Source organism: Epinephelus lanceolatus, chromosome 17 (assembly GCF_041903045.1).
Source record: "Epinephelus lanceolatus isolate andai-2023 chromosome 17, ASM4190304v1, whole genome shotgun sequence".
NCBI classification, from domain to species: domain Eukaryota; kingdom Metazoa; phylum Chordata; class Actinopteri; order Perciformes; family Serranidae; genus Epinephelus; species Epinephelus lanceolatus.
The window spans coordinates 22,207,435-22,223,185 of NC_135750.1; the positions used below are offsets into that span (position 1 = coordinate 22,207,435).

At 40.0% G+C, this 15,751-nt stretch overlaps 2 protein-coding genes across 7 annotated transcripts in view; both read right to left on the minus strand.

The window, feature by feature from the left end:
* slit1a (slit homolog 1a (Drosophila)) overlaps window positions 1–1,481 on the minus strand; it is a 103,994-nt gene extending 102,513 nt beyond the window's left edge. For all 6 annotated transcript variants that reach the window (XM_033612966.2, XM_078176294.1, XM_033612965.2 and 3 more), the window contains exon 1: window positions 865–1,481. In XM_033612966.2, coding sequence (XP_033468857.1) covers window positions 865–1,073 — 209 coding nt within the window. In that variant the 5' untranslated portion in view covers window positions 1,074–1,481. The remainder of the gene's footprint in view (window positions 1–864) is intronic.
* Window positions 1,482–5,761: 4,280 nt separating this feature from the next.
* On the minus strand, window positions 5,762–14,645 carry LOC117247986 (rho GTPase-activating protein 19-like). The gene is made up of 11 exons (XM_033612685.2): window positions 14,560–14,645; window positions 13,955–14,208; window positions 13,023–13,103; window positions 12,246–12,455; window positions 11,927–12,153; window positions 11,685–11,771; window positions 10,510–10,575; window positions 9,872–10,093; window positions 9,680–9,775; window positions 9,103–9,207; window positions 5,762–7,174 (listed from the first exon to the last, which is right to left on the minus strand). Exons 1-10 carry the CDS (start codon window positions 14,604–14,606, stop codon window positions 9,106–9,108), a joined length of 1,392 nt encoding a protein of 463 aa, XP_033468576.1. The 5' UTR covers window positions 14,607–14,645; the 3' UTR covers window positions 5,762–7,174; window positions 9,103–9,105.
* Between the last annotated feature and the right edge of the window lie 1,106 nt (window positions 14,646–15,751).

Genomic DNA, 15,751 nt, shown 5'->3' on the forward strand with positions numbered 1-15,751 from the left:
CTGCAAGCCGGCATCTGCCTCACCTCTCCCTCCAATCCTCCCATCCTCCCTCCGTCTTACAAGACAGCTACGTGATCCTCGTGCAAGACTCACTTAAGTAGCAGATTTGCTTAATTTTCTACATGATTTAACAATTTGTGGAGTGAGTGTTCGGGGGCATGAGAAGGGGGTGAGAGGGGAGTCTTTGGCCCAGGAGTGGAGGAGAGTGAAAAGGGGGAAGAGGGGGGAAAAAGAGATAAAGAGAGGCACAGTGCTGCACAGACAGGAGGCATGATATGAGTGGGAGAAACGTGGTCCCAAACATAACAGAAGCTCGGACCAGACAGTTTTACCTCACAGTAATTTAAACTTTAAGTCAAACTTTACTTTTTTTAATCTAAAAAATGTGTGTCACATTAAAAAATGTGGGGCAAAAATGAGATGCCATTCATTTCAGGATGTAAAAAGAAATCTAAAATACATGCAGCGAGCATAAACAAGCAGGTAAGTAAATTATGGACACATGTGAAAAGCACACATCTGCTCCTGCTCTTTCCAGACCCTCATGCCTATTTATACCTGACTGGAATGCCAGTGAGTGACTGACTGACACACTTACATGCACACACACACAGACACACTCACAGACACACTCACACACACACACACACACACACACACACACACACAGCTTTACAGGCAGAGCTATTGTTCTCTTTCAGTCTAAGCAAAGTCATGTGCACCACTACAATATAGCGTAAAGACAGAAGGGAAACAGTGAATAAAGAAGACAGAGGGACACAGTCAGGGAGTTTCTTTGTCACACACACACACACACACACACACACACACACACACAGGGAGTACTGTACAGATGGTACTCACAGTCTTTCAGTGTTGCGGGGGATATTCCTTGGCATGGTTTTGAGACCCAGTCCATGGCAGTCCACTGTGGTGCCACTGCAGGTACACAAGGCTGGGCAGGCACTGGCGTTGCCCATGAGCAGAGCTGAGAGCATCACCACCCACATCCAGAGTGGCTGCCCGGCCAGCCTGCCCATACCTGCCCCAAAACAGCTACCTCTGACGGGCATATTCACCACAACTGCAGCCAGATCTTCTTCAACAAAAACCCCCTTACTTCTCTCTGTCCACCTTTCTCTGCAGGAAAAAAAACAGCAAGAGTCCTGCTACACCTTGCAAGTCCTCTAGAATAATTCTATATTTGTGGTGAATATAAATAGAAACAAAACTGTATCAAATGCTATTATTTTCCTCCTGGAGCAAATCCTTTTTGTTCTTCTAGATTTCTTTTGATGTAGGTATGATATCCACCACAGTTTGCTGAAGTAAAAAAAAAAAAAAAAACAAAAAAAGAAGAAGAAGCTGTTTTCTTTCTCTTATTCTCTCCTTGCAAAACTCCTCTCTTGTCTTTGTGGAGTTGCTGTGCTCTGGTCTGCACACGTCTGCGTCTCTGTCCTCCTCTCACTCAGTCCCACTCTGCTCTGCTCGCCTGAAGAGAGAGGGAATAGGGAAAGAGCAGAAAGAGAAAAAAAAAGCCAGTCTCTTTCTCTCTCTCTCTTACATACACACACACACACTCACACACTCACACCAGTCATCCATCACAAGGATCTACAAATAGCCGAGCCCCCGACTCCACCCCTACCCCTCCTCTCCTCCCCCACTTCTCTCCCTCCTCACACAACACCCCCCCCCCAGAACCCTGCCTGAACTCACTCTCATTCTCAAGATCCCTCTTTCATTCCCGTGATTCTATTCACAATACAAATCTACTCCAAGTATCTTTCTTTTTCTGTTTTTTCTTTTCTACTCCCTCCACTCCTTCTCTCTCAGGTTTGCCTCCAGGCGAACCCCCCAGAGAGAGACCTAACCTGCATGACACTGCATAACCCTTGCCCGAAGGAGAGGCTGTGGGGAGACCGGGCTGTGTGAGTGTATACATGTAACGAAGGAGAATCCACTGGGGAAGAGAGGAATCAACACCTCGGTCCTCAGAGGCAAAAAGCTGGAATAAATAATCTGTAAATGTAGGTCTTAACATGTAGATCAAGTGTGGCCACACACACGCAGAAGCTGCAGCAGGGAACTGGCATGGAAACACACAGACATACAAATATTCATGATCTGTTGGGAGGGCAGACCGCAGCCATAAAAAGTAAGTCAACACTATATTTTAAGCACAAGAACAGAGATTATATCCTAATACATACAAATGAAAGGACAAACAGTTACACTCACAACCATACCTGCTCTGTTATTTCGATTTATGGCAGCAGCTGGCACACAGTCTGTCTCTCAATGCCAGGACCATACATTCCCTGAAGTGGACTCAGAGCATAAAGACATAAACCGGACTGTGTTGAGAAGGGAAAATTGAATGATAGGCAGCATATGCAGGCCGTTATTTACTTTAAAGGAGTTGCTAATAAATATTATTTTGCAAAGGTTGACATGTAGTGAAAACAGTGGATATATTAGAGTCCAGCCACTGTTGACAGAGTAATTGTAGCTTTCAGGAAACTTTTCCGAATGCATATTGATTTGCAGTACGTGGAATTGCAAATCAGTATTCTGGATGTGGGTAGGAAGCAGACTCTCGTTTTTTTTTATGGGTCCAAACCAGAGCGCGTTGTACATCATATGCACAGTAAAACAAATGCTGAAACTTTAAAATACGGTACAGAAAACTGAGAGGGCAACAACAAGCACTTCTTGCATAACTTTTATTGAGCCAGTGTGTAATGATTAGATCCCAGATGTCTGTGAATCTGCATACTGATCACCTGCTTAATGAGGATAGGCCTGCCACAGTAATGATGTTATTGGCTTAGCCAGGTCAGCAAAGATGATCAAAGTCGTGTCCATTATCATACAATATTACCCTTGTGTTTACACGTGTTTGTTTACCTGAGAATGTCACCAAACATGGGACATGGCTGCAATGCCTTAGTGTTCCTCACAGCCCCTAAGCTGAATGAACATTAAGGGAAAAATCCCACAAGAATGCATCTTGCTGTTGTTTCTGGTTGAATTTAAAGATCATTGCACTTTGAAAGAGTGTATTGCATTATTATACAATTATATTATCATTATATCAGTGCAATAAAATGGTGCTAAAATGGTAATAATGTCATTTATCGCAATGACTTCTGGGACAATATATTATAGAACAAAATTAAGTTATCGTAACAGCCTGACTCAGCTGACTAAATGGCACAAAACCAGTGACTAATACTTTGCTTCCCTATGAGTGACTTGTTTTACTCCCCCTTACATAAAGTAGTGCACTGGGAATCAAGGAGGTAGTGATTCATTGTCATGTAGATTCACAGATATCACAGGAAACTAAAACCATTTAGCTTCCTTGCAGATATCCAGGAACTAATTATTACAATATTGACTCACATAGCATCTGTTATTTTTCATGCTGTCTGTTTTTGTACAATTACCGATTTAATTCTTGCCTCAAAGTCAGTAAGGAACTACTGCGACCATTAAATAATCAGCTGTTAGTTGTTGATTCTTACTGCTTTGTAAGTACCCACTTTTAAAAACCAACAGTACACAAAAGTTTGGTGCTCAACTAAAACTAAACTAAAAGTAGCAAACAAACGCCTGAGCTCTCCTCAGCCACGGCTGTGCTTGGCTCAGCTCGAGCCACTTGGTCTCTGGTCTAATTCTACAGAGGGCTTTGCTGCAGGGTGGATCCTTCCCAACATAAACATCAGCACAATCCCTCAGACCCAAGAACCCCATTCACTTTAACTAACAAAGGCACAAAGAGAAAAAAAGAAATGGGGACGACGCAAGCAGAAACATTTGAGTTTGTGCATCTGTCTGCTTTGTTGCTTGACCAACTGGAAACATATGCTGAATTGTGTGTGTGTGTGTGCACATACAGGTGTGCACAAACATACACACATACAGAAAGCAGGAAAAGAAAATCTCCATCTGTCCTGGTAAAAAGTGTCAGTGCAGCGTAGATCTTCCTTCTATGAATGGTTAATTAAAGAGGAGACAGTGGTGTTTAGTGGTAATGGGGGGTGGTGGCAACGTCCCTCTGCTCTCACAGAGTCGTGATAGGAATGCACACAAATACACAACAGGAATTATTCTGCTGCTCTCAAAGCCGTGGGAGGACATGGCAGCAATTTATAATTAGTCTGGGGAGAGGAGAGTTTGCAAAACATGAGCGTTCACCAACAATTGACTCTGACGAGGAACTAACTGCAATTGGAATAGCACCCAATTTTGTTTTTGAGTTGACAGTAGTGCTGAAGCCTGTGGAGTTCAATAAATGTTTTCCGACAGCTTGTTCCCAAAGTTAGAAATCAAAGAGCCAAACGTTCATCAAGATGAAGCTGGCAGCTGCTCGTGGCTGAATGAATTTGTTAGTACACGCTTGACTGACAGAAGTGAAATGTGCTTGATAGAGAGTACGAGACCAAATTTAGCATCCTGAAAATTCCACAGCAGGCTTCAAACCTGAGTTATTTGTATTTCACCCTCAGAAGAAACTGGGCCTCGAAGAAAAAACGAGAAAAATTCCTGCGCTGTCCATTGTCGAAACGGAACAAAATGCAAAAGTATGCTGGCGTCTACATATTTTAACCTTGAATTGTGTTCTTTTAGTGTGGTATTTCACTATCTGTAGTCGTAGACAGAATTAGCTCCCTCTGAAAGGCATTTCACAGAATCACATCCTCTCACCATATATGTTTGTGGGTTTGTGTGCACACCAGATAATGTAAAGTTGATTACAGTATGTCTGACTCATTTTACAGTCATCATGCTCATTCTGGAGCAGGAATGCTAAATAAACCCCTCCGGAGTTTTGGCTGTAAAACAATACTATTCCTATCATGGAAGCTGTCTGATGTATATTTACAGAACATGAGAAAAAGCAGACCCATTCTCACAGATGTTTACAACATATACTTACAATACCAAACATGCATTGACATGGACACCATAATGACACACTGAGACATTCCTCCTATTGTGGAGAGAGCTGCCTTCACTCTTACTATCCACCCACTCACCCTGCAACTCTGTGAAATGTGTTCAATTTGGGCAAATCATTCACTGCAAATGGCGACAATTTTGGTAACAGTTTCCCTTTGGTGGTCTTGTGGGTATTTATTATTATTGGTCTAAAAGTGATTTACATTTAAATTTCACTTGACAGCGCTGTAAATTTCAGCACACATGTTGTCACATATCTTTTGTTGGAATTTGAATTTTCTTGCCATTTCTTATTTGCGGCATTGGAAGCTATGAGCCGTGAAGTTCTTGGCTTCTGGCTGTAAGACACTGGGACATGACTGTTAAAGTTGGGAGAGGACAAAGAATAAAGTAACATTTACTGTCTTTAAGGGAATATTGTAAAGTCTTATATGTTTCAATTTTGTTGCATTACTGGAGTGTTTAAATGTGAACTTATTTTGGGTATTTAACAGCACAGTTTCCCTCATATTGACCTGTCTTTAGTTTTCTCAATTTCAACCTGATCAAAGGAGATGTTGTACCTAACATGCTCTAGCTGAATAATTATTTGCAACTTAACAGCATCACCTTGTGGCTGCATGTGAAACAGCATCATTCAGCTGCAGAAAGCAACATTATTCAAATTCCAGGGAGGCCAAGGAAATTTAAAAAACACCATCATTTACGAAAAGTGGCAAAAAACAAAAAGGTTCGTAATCATGTCTTCATCCTACTAAAGCGCACAATTCAAAAGAAAAGACACCTCCAGAACTCAGCTTGATGTCTTTTAATTACAGTGAGTTGCATAGCTTCACAGTAGCATCAGTGTCATCAGTTTACATGGTCAATTAAGTCGACTGTGTTGGCAATTATCACATTATAATCAAATTGTAACAGCATGGCAGAGCGACCATTGAGCTGGAAACTGCTACTAAAAAAGTAAGACAGCAAGCAGAATTTGAAAGTGGAGGTGGCTCAAAGTCTCCTGGGAAGCACCTCGGATAACAACCACAATAGAGGGCAAAAAACAAATCATTTTCATTTGCATTCGTCTAACCTTTCGAGATAAAAAAAAAAGACATTATAAAAAAATTTAAAATAATAAAAAACTCACACTAAATAGCTGAATAACTGTAAAGACACAAATGTGTATAAAGCTGTATACAATGTTGCATAAGAATCAAAAATGGCCTGAGAAAAACTAAAATATAAAATGCAAAAATAAAATGGCAGTAGTATAAAGCATCACAGTATTGACACCCAAAATTTGAGCTGAAGTGGAAACAAAGACAAAACTATTTATATAATCTACACAAGCTGGACCTTTGGCCTCTCAGTCTGTTTCTCCCATCCTCTATTCTTCACTCTCTATCAGTCTTCGCACACTTATTTTTCTGACACTTACTACATACTTTATAGACATTTCAGCACACTCTTAAAGTTATCACGATTGAAAGATAAAATATTAAATAATAAAAAAGAAATACAGTAATTTAAGATATATTCACTTTAAGGCACATTGTGAATTCACCACTTCTCTAATAAGTCTTTAACAGTCTGCACGGACTGTGTGGGTCTAACTAACTTAGCATAACTTACAAACAAATTTAATATTTAAGTAGAAAAGCCTGCTCATCACAGTCTAACAATGCATCTGATGCACAGGATTCCAGGACTTGAAACATCCAGATAACCAGTAAAAAATAAATACAATAGTTTGGTAAATAAAATAAACATGTTTCAGTCGATGATAAAACTAAAAAAAAAAAAATGCATGCAAACTTGAGTCCTGCAATGAATGAACAAGAAATAAGACAATGAAGGAATTCCTATAGAATGGGTAAAGACAAATAACTTTGCATTGCCTTCAACTAAAGCACATAACATCCTCACAGTTGTACAAGAACCCCTTTTATGTGTCCCCTAGCTTCACTAAAACTTTGCAAGCCACAAAGAAACTGCAGTGGTTTCTTGCTATCTGGCTAACCCTTAGAACAAACTTTACTTCTTGAGAAAAAAAAGCTGAGTACAGATCTAAACATGGTGTCAAAACAAAGCCGTACAGTGCCTTGCACTGTTTAGTTTGTGTCGACGCCTCAGGAATATCCTTTAATACCCCTAACATAACAGCCAGCCCGATGTTTCCTTAGTCGTGAAGAGCACGTTCTCTTAAAGACGAACAATCCTGGACAAAATGACAAGAGAAAGGGAGAAAAAAGATTAGGTGATTTTTTAATCCTTTCAGCAGAGTGCATCAGGCGTCATTAGCAATGTAAGAACTGTTAAGTCAAAGTAAGGCCAGGCTTGCCTGTGGTGAACCACAGACAGATGGCTGGAACTCCTTCAGCAGTCCCGAGGAAAATCACTGGTTTATGACACTTTTAGGAGTGAATCGTGCTGTCCCATAATTTATATGCGACATCTTGATTACATCTTGATTAGTTTGGTTTGAATAAAAGAGAATAACTACTTGAGTATTTCTCCATAAGTGTCCATCATCGTCATGGGGGAATTTTATAGACAATTTCAAACATTTTAAATTGGCAAGTCAGTCATCTTAACATTGCAGTGTCATGATGTACCTGTGGTAGCTTGATAGTGACAATATGATTGCTTCATGAGAGATCTGAGGATGGAAGTTATTACTATATTGACAAGTGTGATTCTAATTAGAAACATGTTGTTTTCACTTAGTGACTATTTTTACAGGAGTACAGAGGGCTGATAAAGAGCTTTGTCACATGGTCCAACCACAATAACCAGAGGCCTCATGACAGCAAAACCAATGAGCTTGTGTTGGACCACCAGAGGACCAAGACAGAACGCAAAGTTGTCGCCATGACAGTAAAATACTTCAAATATGGATGCTGCTGCCAAGAAGCTGCAAATTCTTAAGCCCAGGTCAGACCAATGATTTGCGACAAGATGAAACTGTTTTAGAGCGTTGCAGAGAAAAGTTGCAGCAGTCTGAGCTCGACTTATGCTGGCTGATGGTGTCACCTGCAACACAGCTGGTCAAATTGCCGCAGCTGGGTTTAGAGCACAAAGTACGTCGCCTTTTTCTACAGCCAATCAGCTTGTCATGACGTCTGCTTTTCAAGTCAAAATGACCATAGACGGTGTGTTCGCTTGCTGCTGCAGGTGCTCTGTCCCTGCTGACCCCCGTTTCCACCCTCACAGTGTGTGGGTGTCAGACAGTGGATCACTGCTGCTGCTCGCCGATTCTGCTTATGCCCTCTCACACACACACGTTCTTATTGACTGATTGATTAGTGCTGCTTACTTATATTATTGTGGCATATTTATTGTGAATACAGTCCATCTGATGCTTGTTTTACTTCTGGTTTTCCCCATTCATCAGTACTACAAATGCAACTGTAGCCAGAATCTCACTATCACTATCCTCATTCATATTTTAAGAAGCTAAAAATTATATTCAGCCACAAAATCAGCCTAAAAATCTGGAAATCATAATGAAATTACAGAGAGTTGTTGCATAGAGATGATACACCGTCTCATCTAGTTGCATTGGTGTGAACCGGCAGGTCTTCAGAACATGGCAGAAAGGTGCATTGCAAGTAGTCGCCTGTTTCAACTCATCTCATCGCAAATCTTTGGTCTGAGCTGAGCTGAAAACCTGGATGTTTTACACATCTCAGTATCTGACCTAATGTTACCCCTTCGGTTCCTGAGGCATGGTGTTGAATAATGGCCGTAAAGTGTTATAGCAGAGTGTTATGGTGTCTTAATGAAGATGACCTTTGACTTTTTGGATATAAAATCTCATCAATTCATTAGTTTAGCCTATTAGACATTGTGTAAAATGTTGTCATAATTAGTGTAGGAAGTTTTGAGTTATGGCAAAAAAAAACAAACAAACAAAAAAAAAACACGTTTAATGAGGTCACAGTGACCTTTGTCCACCAAATTCTAATCACTTCATCCTTGAGTCCATGTGAACATCTGCGCCAAATGTAATGAAATTCCCTCCAATGCAGCTGAGATATCACATTCACAAGAACTGGACGGACAACCTGAAAACATCTGGGTCTGGCTACGGCTGTAGGCACAATAAAATGTGTTTGCTTTGCGGTGTAACAATATAATACTCACTTCTCAACAGCTGCTGTTTTCTCCTTTTTGGCCATCAACTGACCGCTGGGCCTGCAGTCTGCTGTTTTCTTTTTCCATTAATATTTGGCTTCCCAAAACCTTCCTCTGTTTGATAAACAACAAAGTCATTACTGTGAGGGCAGGGCTGTATTGCAAACAAACATGTTTCTTATTTAAAGGTTTTTCATCAAAATGCACATCATGTTTATAAAACCTTAACAACATGTCGAATGCTTTACCTTTATTATAAAACTCTGAAGTCTTTTAAACTACATGAGCTTGCAGTCTTCGTGTTTAAAGCAAAACATTATTCAACAGCATCACTAGTAATAAAAAAACTCAATACTGTCCATACTGTCTTTACGTATTTATACACTTACTGCATTTTACACTTCTGGTTAGATGCTAAGCTGCATTTCATTGTCTCTGTACCTCTACTCTGTGCAGTGACAATAAAGTTGAATCTAACTTAATCTATACAGGACTTGTAAGCCGAGCATGAAAAACAGTTTCTCAGGAAAGTAAACACAATGTTATAAAAGGCTGAAGGCTACTGTTATATGCAGGAACAACAAACCTTGATAATTCCACCCAAAGAGCGCGAACGCCAATGTTTCCTTGTGAATGGTGGCCGAGAGTCAGCGGAAGGTGTCAGTAAAGGCTGCTTCTCAAACTACACATAGAAATACAACACATTTATGTGCTGGGTTGCAAATAGGTTTTCCTATATGTTCTTTCCCCTCAAGGTGTGTACGCTGACCAACTGTACCTGTCTGATGAGCTTCTTCTTTTTGGCAGACTCGGGCATGTTGGTGACATGCTGGTATAGCTCTCTGAGGGCAGATTCAGTGTAACTCTGAGTCTCGGATGACCTTGTGGTGGGGGTGCTGCTGACCTCATCTCTGATTGTTCTCATGGAGGGAGAAGGGGAGGCAGGTGTCACTGCAGACACGGGTTCTTCTTTAGTCCCAGAACAAAGTGTCAGATCATCCTAAAAAGGTCGAACATAACGTGATCGTTCTTCTATCTCACTGCGACCACAAACTCTTTTCAAGAGACACGACAACAACAAAATGTGTACAGCTGAGTCACACACTGCACAAACATGCAGACAACAAATAACATTAAAAGCTGAGTACTGACACGGTGTTTTGTTTCAACGTTCTTTGAAAATCATTCAATTAAATGCCCGGCAGCAGATAAATCTCTTGAGGTTCTGTATTTAGATATGAAGTACCTAAAATTACCCAGACACTAAGATTACTGGATTCACAAGCTAGCACAGGAAAAGAAAATACGCTCAGAGCTTTGAAAACAGCTTTATAGGTAAATGCAATGCAGTGCTAATGCTTTCTTTTTATTAGGACGAACTTAATTAGAAATGTAAGAAAAGATGAAAACACTCACCTTTGACTGAAGAGTTTTTGATCCTGTGTAGTATAAGTGGGTGTATTCTTTGATGTATGTTGGTGCCTTCAATGGAAATAAATATGTAAATTAAATCCTCTGATGAAAGATCAAGACTGAATCAAGTTTACCATAGATTCATGTGATTGGTATTTAGAAATTTATGACCTCACCACAAACAATGGTGTATTAAAGGAATACATCAGCCCCTACCAATGACTATGTGTATATTATTTCCTCATCCAGTGTTACATTGAATTTGTGAGGATAACTTTTTCTCACATGCCTCCTAAACAGACAGCCCTTTCTGATGGGGAAGTGAACTGAAAGTGAAACTTGTCAGTGGAGCCAGACACTAATTTTACCTCACTGAACATGGACACTGCTGGTGTACTGCTAGCTTCATCAGTTAGTTTGTTTGAGTTATTGTGTGAGTTTGGGTTAGTTTGGATTCACCACCGTCACACAGTAACACAAACAAACAACTAACCGAGGAAGCGGCAGACCAGCAGTTCCTATGTTCAGCAAGATACAATTCCTGCTAGTATGAAATTTCAGACAATTATGTGCGTGATATAGATCTTTTAATTGCAATTCTGTTACGTGGGGAGCAGCTTTGCTCCCTGTTCTTATCAGCCTCTGCGTTAACAAACAAATACGACAAAAAATACCTATTTAGAATGTCTATGTTGCCAAGTTAGAAAAGATTGTTTGAATGGAGCAATATAAGCCTGTAATTAGGATCTAAAAGGCTGCTGATTAAGGGACACCAAAAAACAAATAGCCTTTAGTGACATTTTATTCATATGCAAATGTCACATTCTGTCTCTCCAGCCTGTATGCATTTCTTGTAACCCTGGCAGCAACAAAACCACTTGACATGAGAGGTTAATCTGAAGCAACACATCACTGAACCATTGTTGTGATGCACAATCTTTTCCTTTACATGTGATTTCTACACGGGAAGACCTGCCTGTGTTTTGTTTTAACCTGATGTAAAAAATACAGAGTACTTAAACAGATAAAAATCACACCTCATGTGGCTGTTCCCATTGGATAGAGAAAACCAGGGAAACCTGTGTTGCATGTAGTGTTTTAAATATGTATAAGTGAGCCACACTACAGTTACAGAATAACATGTTGTCTTCAGAGAAACCATCATTAAAGCTACTTACCTTAAACAGCTTTTGTGAGTGCCTGATGAGGAATGCTATGCCATTATTCAGTTGTTCGATGTGCTCCTGCAGATCACTTGCCATCACCTGTAACATAAATAAATTAATAGATAAATAAATCAATGCCTAAAACTATGCTAAATAAATCCCAGAAAACAGTCATGGTTTACTTGACTGCAAACATAGTAGAAATAGTTGTAACGTACTTGGTAAGTAGAACAAAATGAACCTGAGTTCCTTACATTTTTGGGCCAGATGATGTGTGGAGCAAACATTGTGGCTAGATTGATAGCAGACATCTTGTTGATGTGCTGATTTCGAGCAGTGTGGTACAGCAGGTCCAGCAGCAGCTTTAACAGGCTGCGGTTGGCTGGTGGGAGCAGCATGAAAAGCAGCTGATATGCCTCAATCTGGCGTTCTTTATCAGGAACATTTGTCTTGTCCCCCTTATCATCGAAGCGAGTCAGCTCTGGACACAGCACATAAGAGAGGTATTACAAATGACTCAACTCAACATTGATTATCTCGAGGCATGACAAGGATGTCTGTGTCATCACACACCTCCAATCTTTAGGTGAGCATGATAGTGTCTGTGCGTGAGCAGAGGCTCTGGCAACTCTCCCAGGAAGGCTTTAAGCAATGAGGCTGCATCATTTGGGTGGAAGTCGCCTGTCTCCAGATCTATATCTGCCCCAGCATTCAGCATCTCCCTCAGGGCTGCCTGCCTTAGGCTGTGCCCTGGCACACGGAACAATCCCTCCACATGAAGGTCTGAGGGGTGTGAGAGAAACATGGTGAGAGACAGCCAAAGGGAGGGTAAAAAAAGAAAGAAAGAAAGATATGTGGTGTGTAGGCGGGTAGACACAGAGTGAAGGAGACAACGGGATACAAAGACACAGAAGTGAGGAGAGAGACGGAGTGAATGAAATGGAAGGAGGGAGACAGCCAGAGCAAAGTGCTTTCAGATAAATTATTGACCCAAGCATTTGCTCCCAGTGTCGACTTTCAGAGAATGACATCATCTCTTTCTAGAAATAAACCATGACCTCATGCTAATTCACTGCTCTCCAACTAAGTCAGTCAACTAAGTAGCAAAATTAAGGGTACAGTCTTAATGCTTAACAAATCCATTTTTTTATGAGAGTTAATGATACAGGCTGATATGCAAAAGCATATCAACGCACTAATAAATCAAGTAATTATTAATGGTGCCTGTCTGACACAAATATGTCATGGTTACAGACTTGTCTCCTTCTGGAGTCACACATGCTACATGTATGCAGTCATGATATCACGAACTGCTCAGGATAAAGGGCATGCATATGAAGAGGTACTCACTTTTACTCAGGTATTCAATCAGCTGATAGATCTGTGCTATTCCTTCTTCAGTCAACGGCGCACCAAAAACCACTCCTTTTTCTGAAAGGCATCAAAAAGCACAGTAATACTAACGGTACCCTTTGTGTGTACAACTATATTTATTCCATTGAAAGCTTTATTTCATTTATTAGATCCTTGTTATCCTTTCCAGCCATCCCCTGGCGTTGCTGCTACCTGTTACACAATATACAGCAGCAGAAAGCCACATTACCTAAGAACAAGAAAACTTTAGAGGGATTATATGGAGACAGAAGCTTGCCATCTGTTAGTCAGAGCTGAAAATATTTGCTTATCAACTGATCTGTCAATCAATAAAATAAAATCCTTAATATCCCCTTATTGCTGCTTCTCTTTGCTTTTCTGTGAAAATAAGTTGAATATGTTTATACCTATAGATATATCTACGTATCTGGGACTCTTGGGTGGGCATGAAAAGCAAATTGAAATTGTCAAATTTGGCTTTAGAATATTGTGATTGGCATTTCTATGCTCTGTTGTTTTTCACACTGAACAATACCCGTGATAAAATGATCAGAGCAGCAGATTTGTGACAGTGACAGACAGTGAAAATGATTATTAATTGCAGTTCTACTATCAGCTACTTATACAATGAATCAGGTAAGCAAAATAATACTTATTTAAACGTGTAACTATTCATAAACCTGATTAATGTCATGTTGATTGCTTCACTGATTAATGGACTAATCATTTCAGCACTTGTGCAAATTAATGTTTTGCAAGTCTGCAATAGCTTTAATGAGGCACAATGAGGTCTGTGGATAAATGAACAGGTTATTTGAGCGTCCTATTGCAATAACTTGACACATACCACATTAGTTTAAAACAGCGTTTCAAAGACTGTGAGCACACTATGGCTCTGTTTGCCAAACCTTTCCGTTTCAGGAAGTTGAGGGAGCGTAGAAAGCCAGTGGCGGAGGGCACCTTAGCCTCAGTCTCTCCGGTGAGCTGGGCAAACTCATCCCCTGGAAGGTCTATGAGTCGAGTGATGTTGCTGAGTACCAAATCAGCGAAGGCCTGTGGATGCTCATGTCTCAGCCTCTCGACAAAGAAGTCTGGGTTAAAGATCACAGGCTGGCTGGTGTTCGGCTTTTCCAGGCTGGTAAACACACTGCATGTTGTCCCCCTGTTGAAGAGAAACACACAGGCTGGGTTGAGGTTCATTTTGAGGCTCAGTGAAGTAGCAACGCTTCGGACTGGTACCTAAAATGTAGCCGTTTAAAAGGCTAGGGTCAATATGTAGCATAAACTAGCGAATTAGCGTTAGCTCATGCTAGCATAACAAACCGTTACTGTGGATTAGCTAAGATGGCTAACGCTAACAACTCTGATACTGTTTCACTAACGTTATACGGAGTGGTTCACAACAGAAAAACTTTATTTGCACGAAGCATTCCAGAAACCTAAACTTCATATGGTAGTATTTATTTGTACGTTAACTGTTACTCAGACGTCACACTAATGGAAAAGTTTGTACCTTCTGCCCAGTTTGTGAATGTTGTGGGGAGCGTCTTCAGCCGCCATCTTCGTTTTGAATCTTCCGCTGTTTCATCTTTAGTCCCGCCCACTGTGTTGTGATTGGCTGAAATGTATGTACATCAGGACTGGTCAGCTGATGCAGATACCAGGAAACTAAAACCGTGAAATAAATAACAACATAAAAGTTATATTTTTCTTGTTCCGATAAGGGAAAAGTTTGTAGATAAAAATAAATAAATAAATAATCTACTTTTAAAACCGGGCCAATTCTCATAAAAAAAGCAGCAACATAATTTAACATGTCATTTTTATTTTTATTTTATGGCTGCTTTAATTGAGAAAAAAAAGCTCAAACCTGCATTGTCTGATTTTTTAAAATCTATTTTTTTTTGGTTTGTTTAACAAGCTGTGAAACGATACAACCCACTAGCACAATATTGACATTCATTAACAGTGGTAGAAGTATTTAGATCTTTTACTTAAGTAAAAATAGCAATACTGCAATGTTAAAATACACTGTGACAAGTAGGTTAAAGGCCTAAATCTAACCTACAGAGAATACAAAAACATTAGCATACAAGTATACTTAAAATACCCAAAGTAAAATAAGTTATTATGCAGATAGCCCCATGTCAGAATCATACTGTATTACTGGATTATAATTATTGAAGCATTATTGTGATGTTGCAGAGGGAAAGTTGGAGCTTTAATTATTTACTATAGAGCTGGGTAGCTTAACCTGTAATAATAGCCTAATATATCATACTTTATATTTGCCTAGAATGTTGTGGAAATATTCAAGTATGGCACAATTACCTCTGAATTGTTCTCAAATACATCTAGATGATTTAATGAGTACTGCTTTAGTAATCGTACTTAGTTGCATTCCACCACTGCATATTGATATATCATAAAATTGGTGTGGTAGAAAACAGTGACTTATTTACATGTTCTGAGCAATTTTAACATTCTTGGTGAAACATGGTCGATGGGGTATGCCACAGAGCAGAGGAATGCCATTCTATATTCCAGCCTGGTTCCATACCTCAACAGCTCCCACATCATCTATTTGTTCGGAGATATAGATACTGAAGAATGAATGATGAATGACGTGAAACAAAATGGCAACTCAGTCCACTGACTTGTAGAAGACTGCAGAGTTAGGTAATAATTGTTTGGAGGTCCATTAC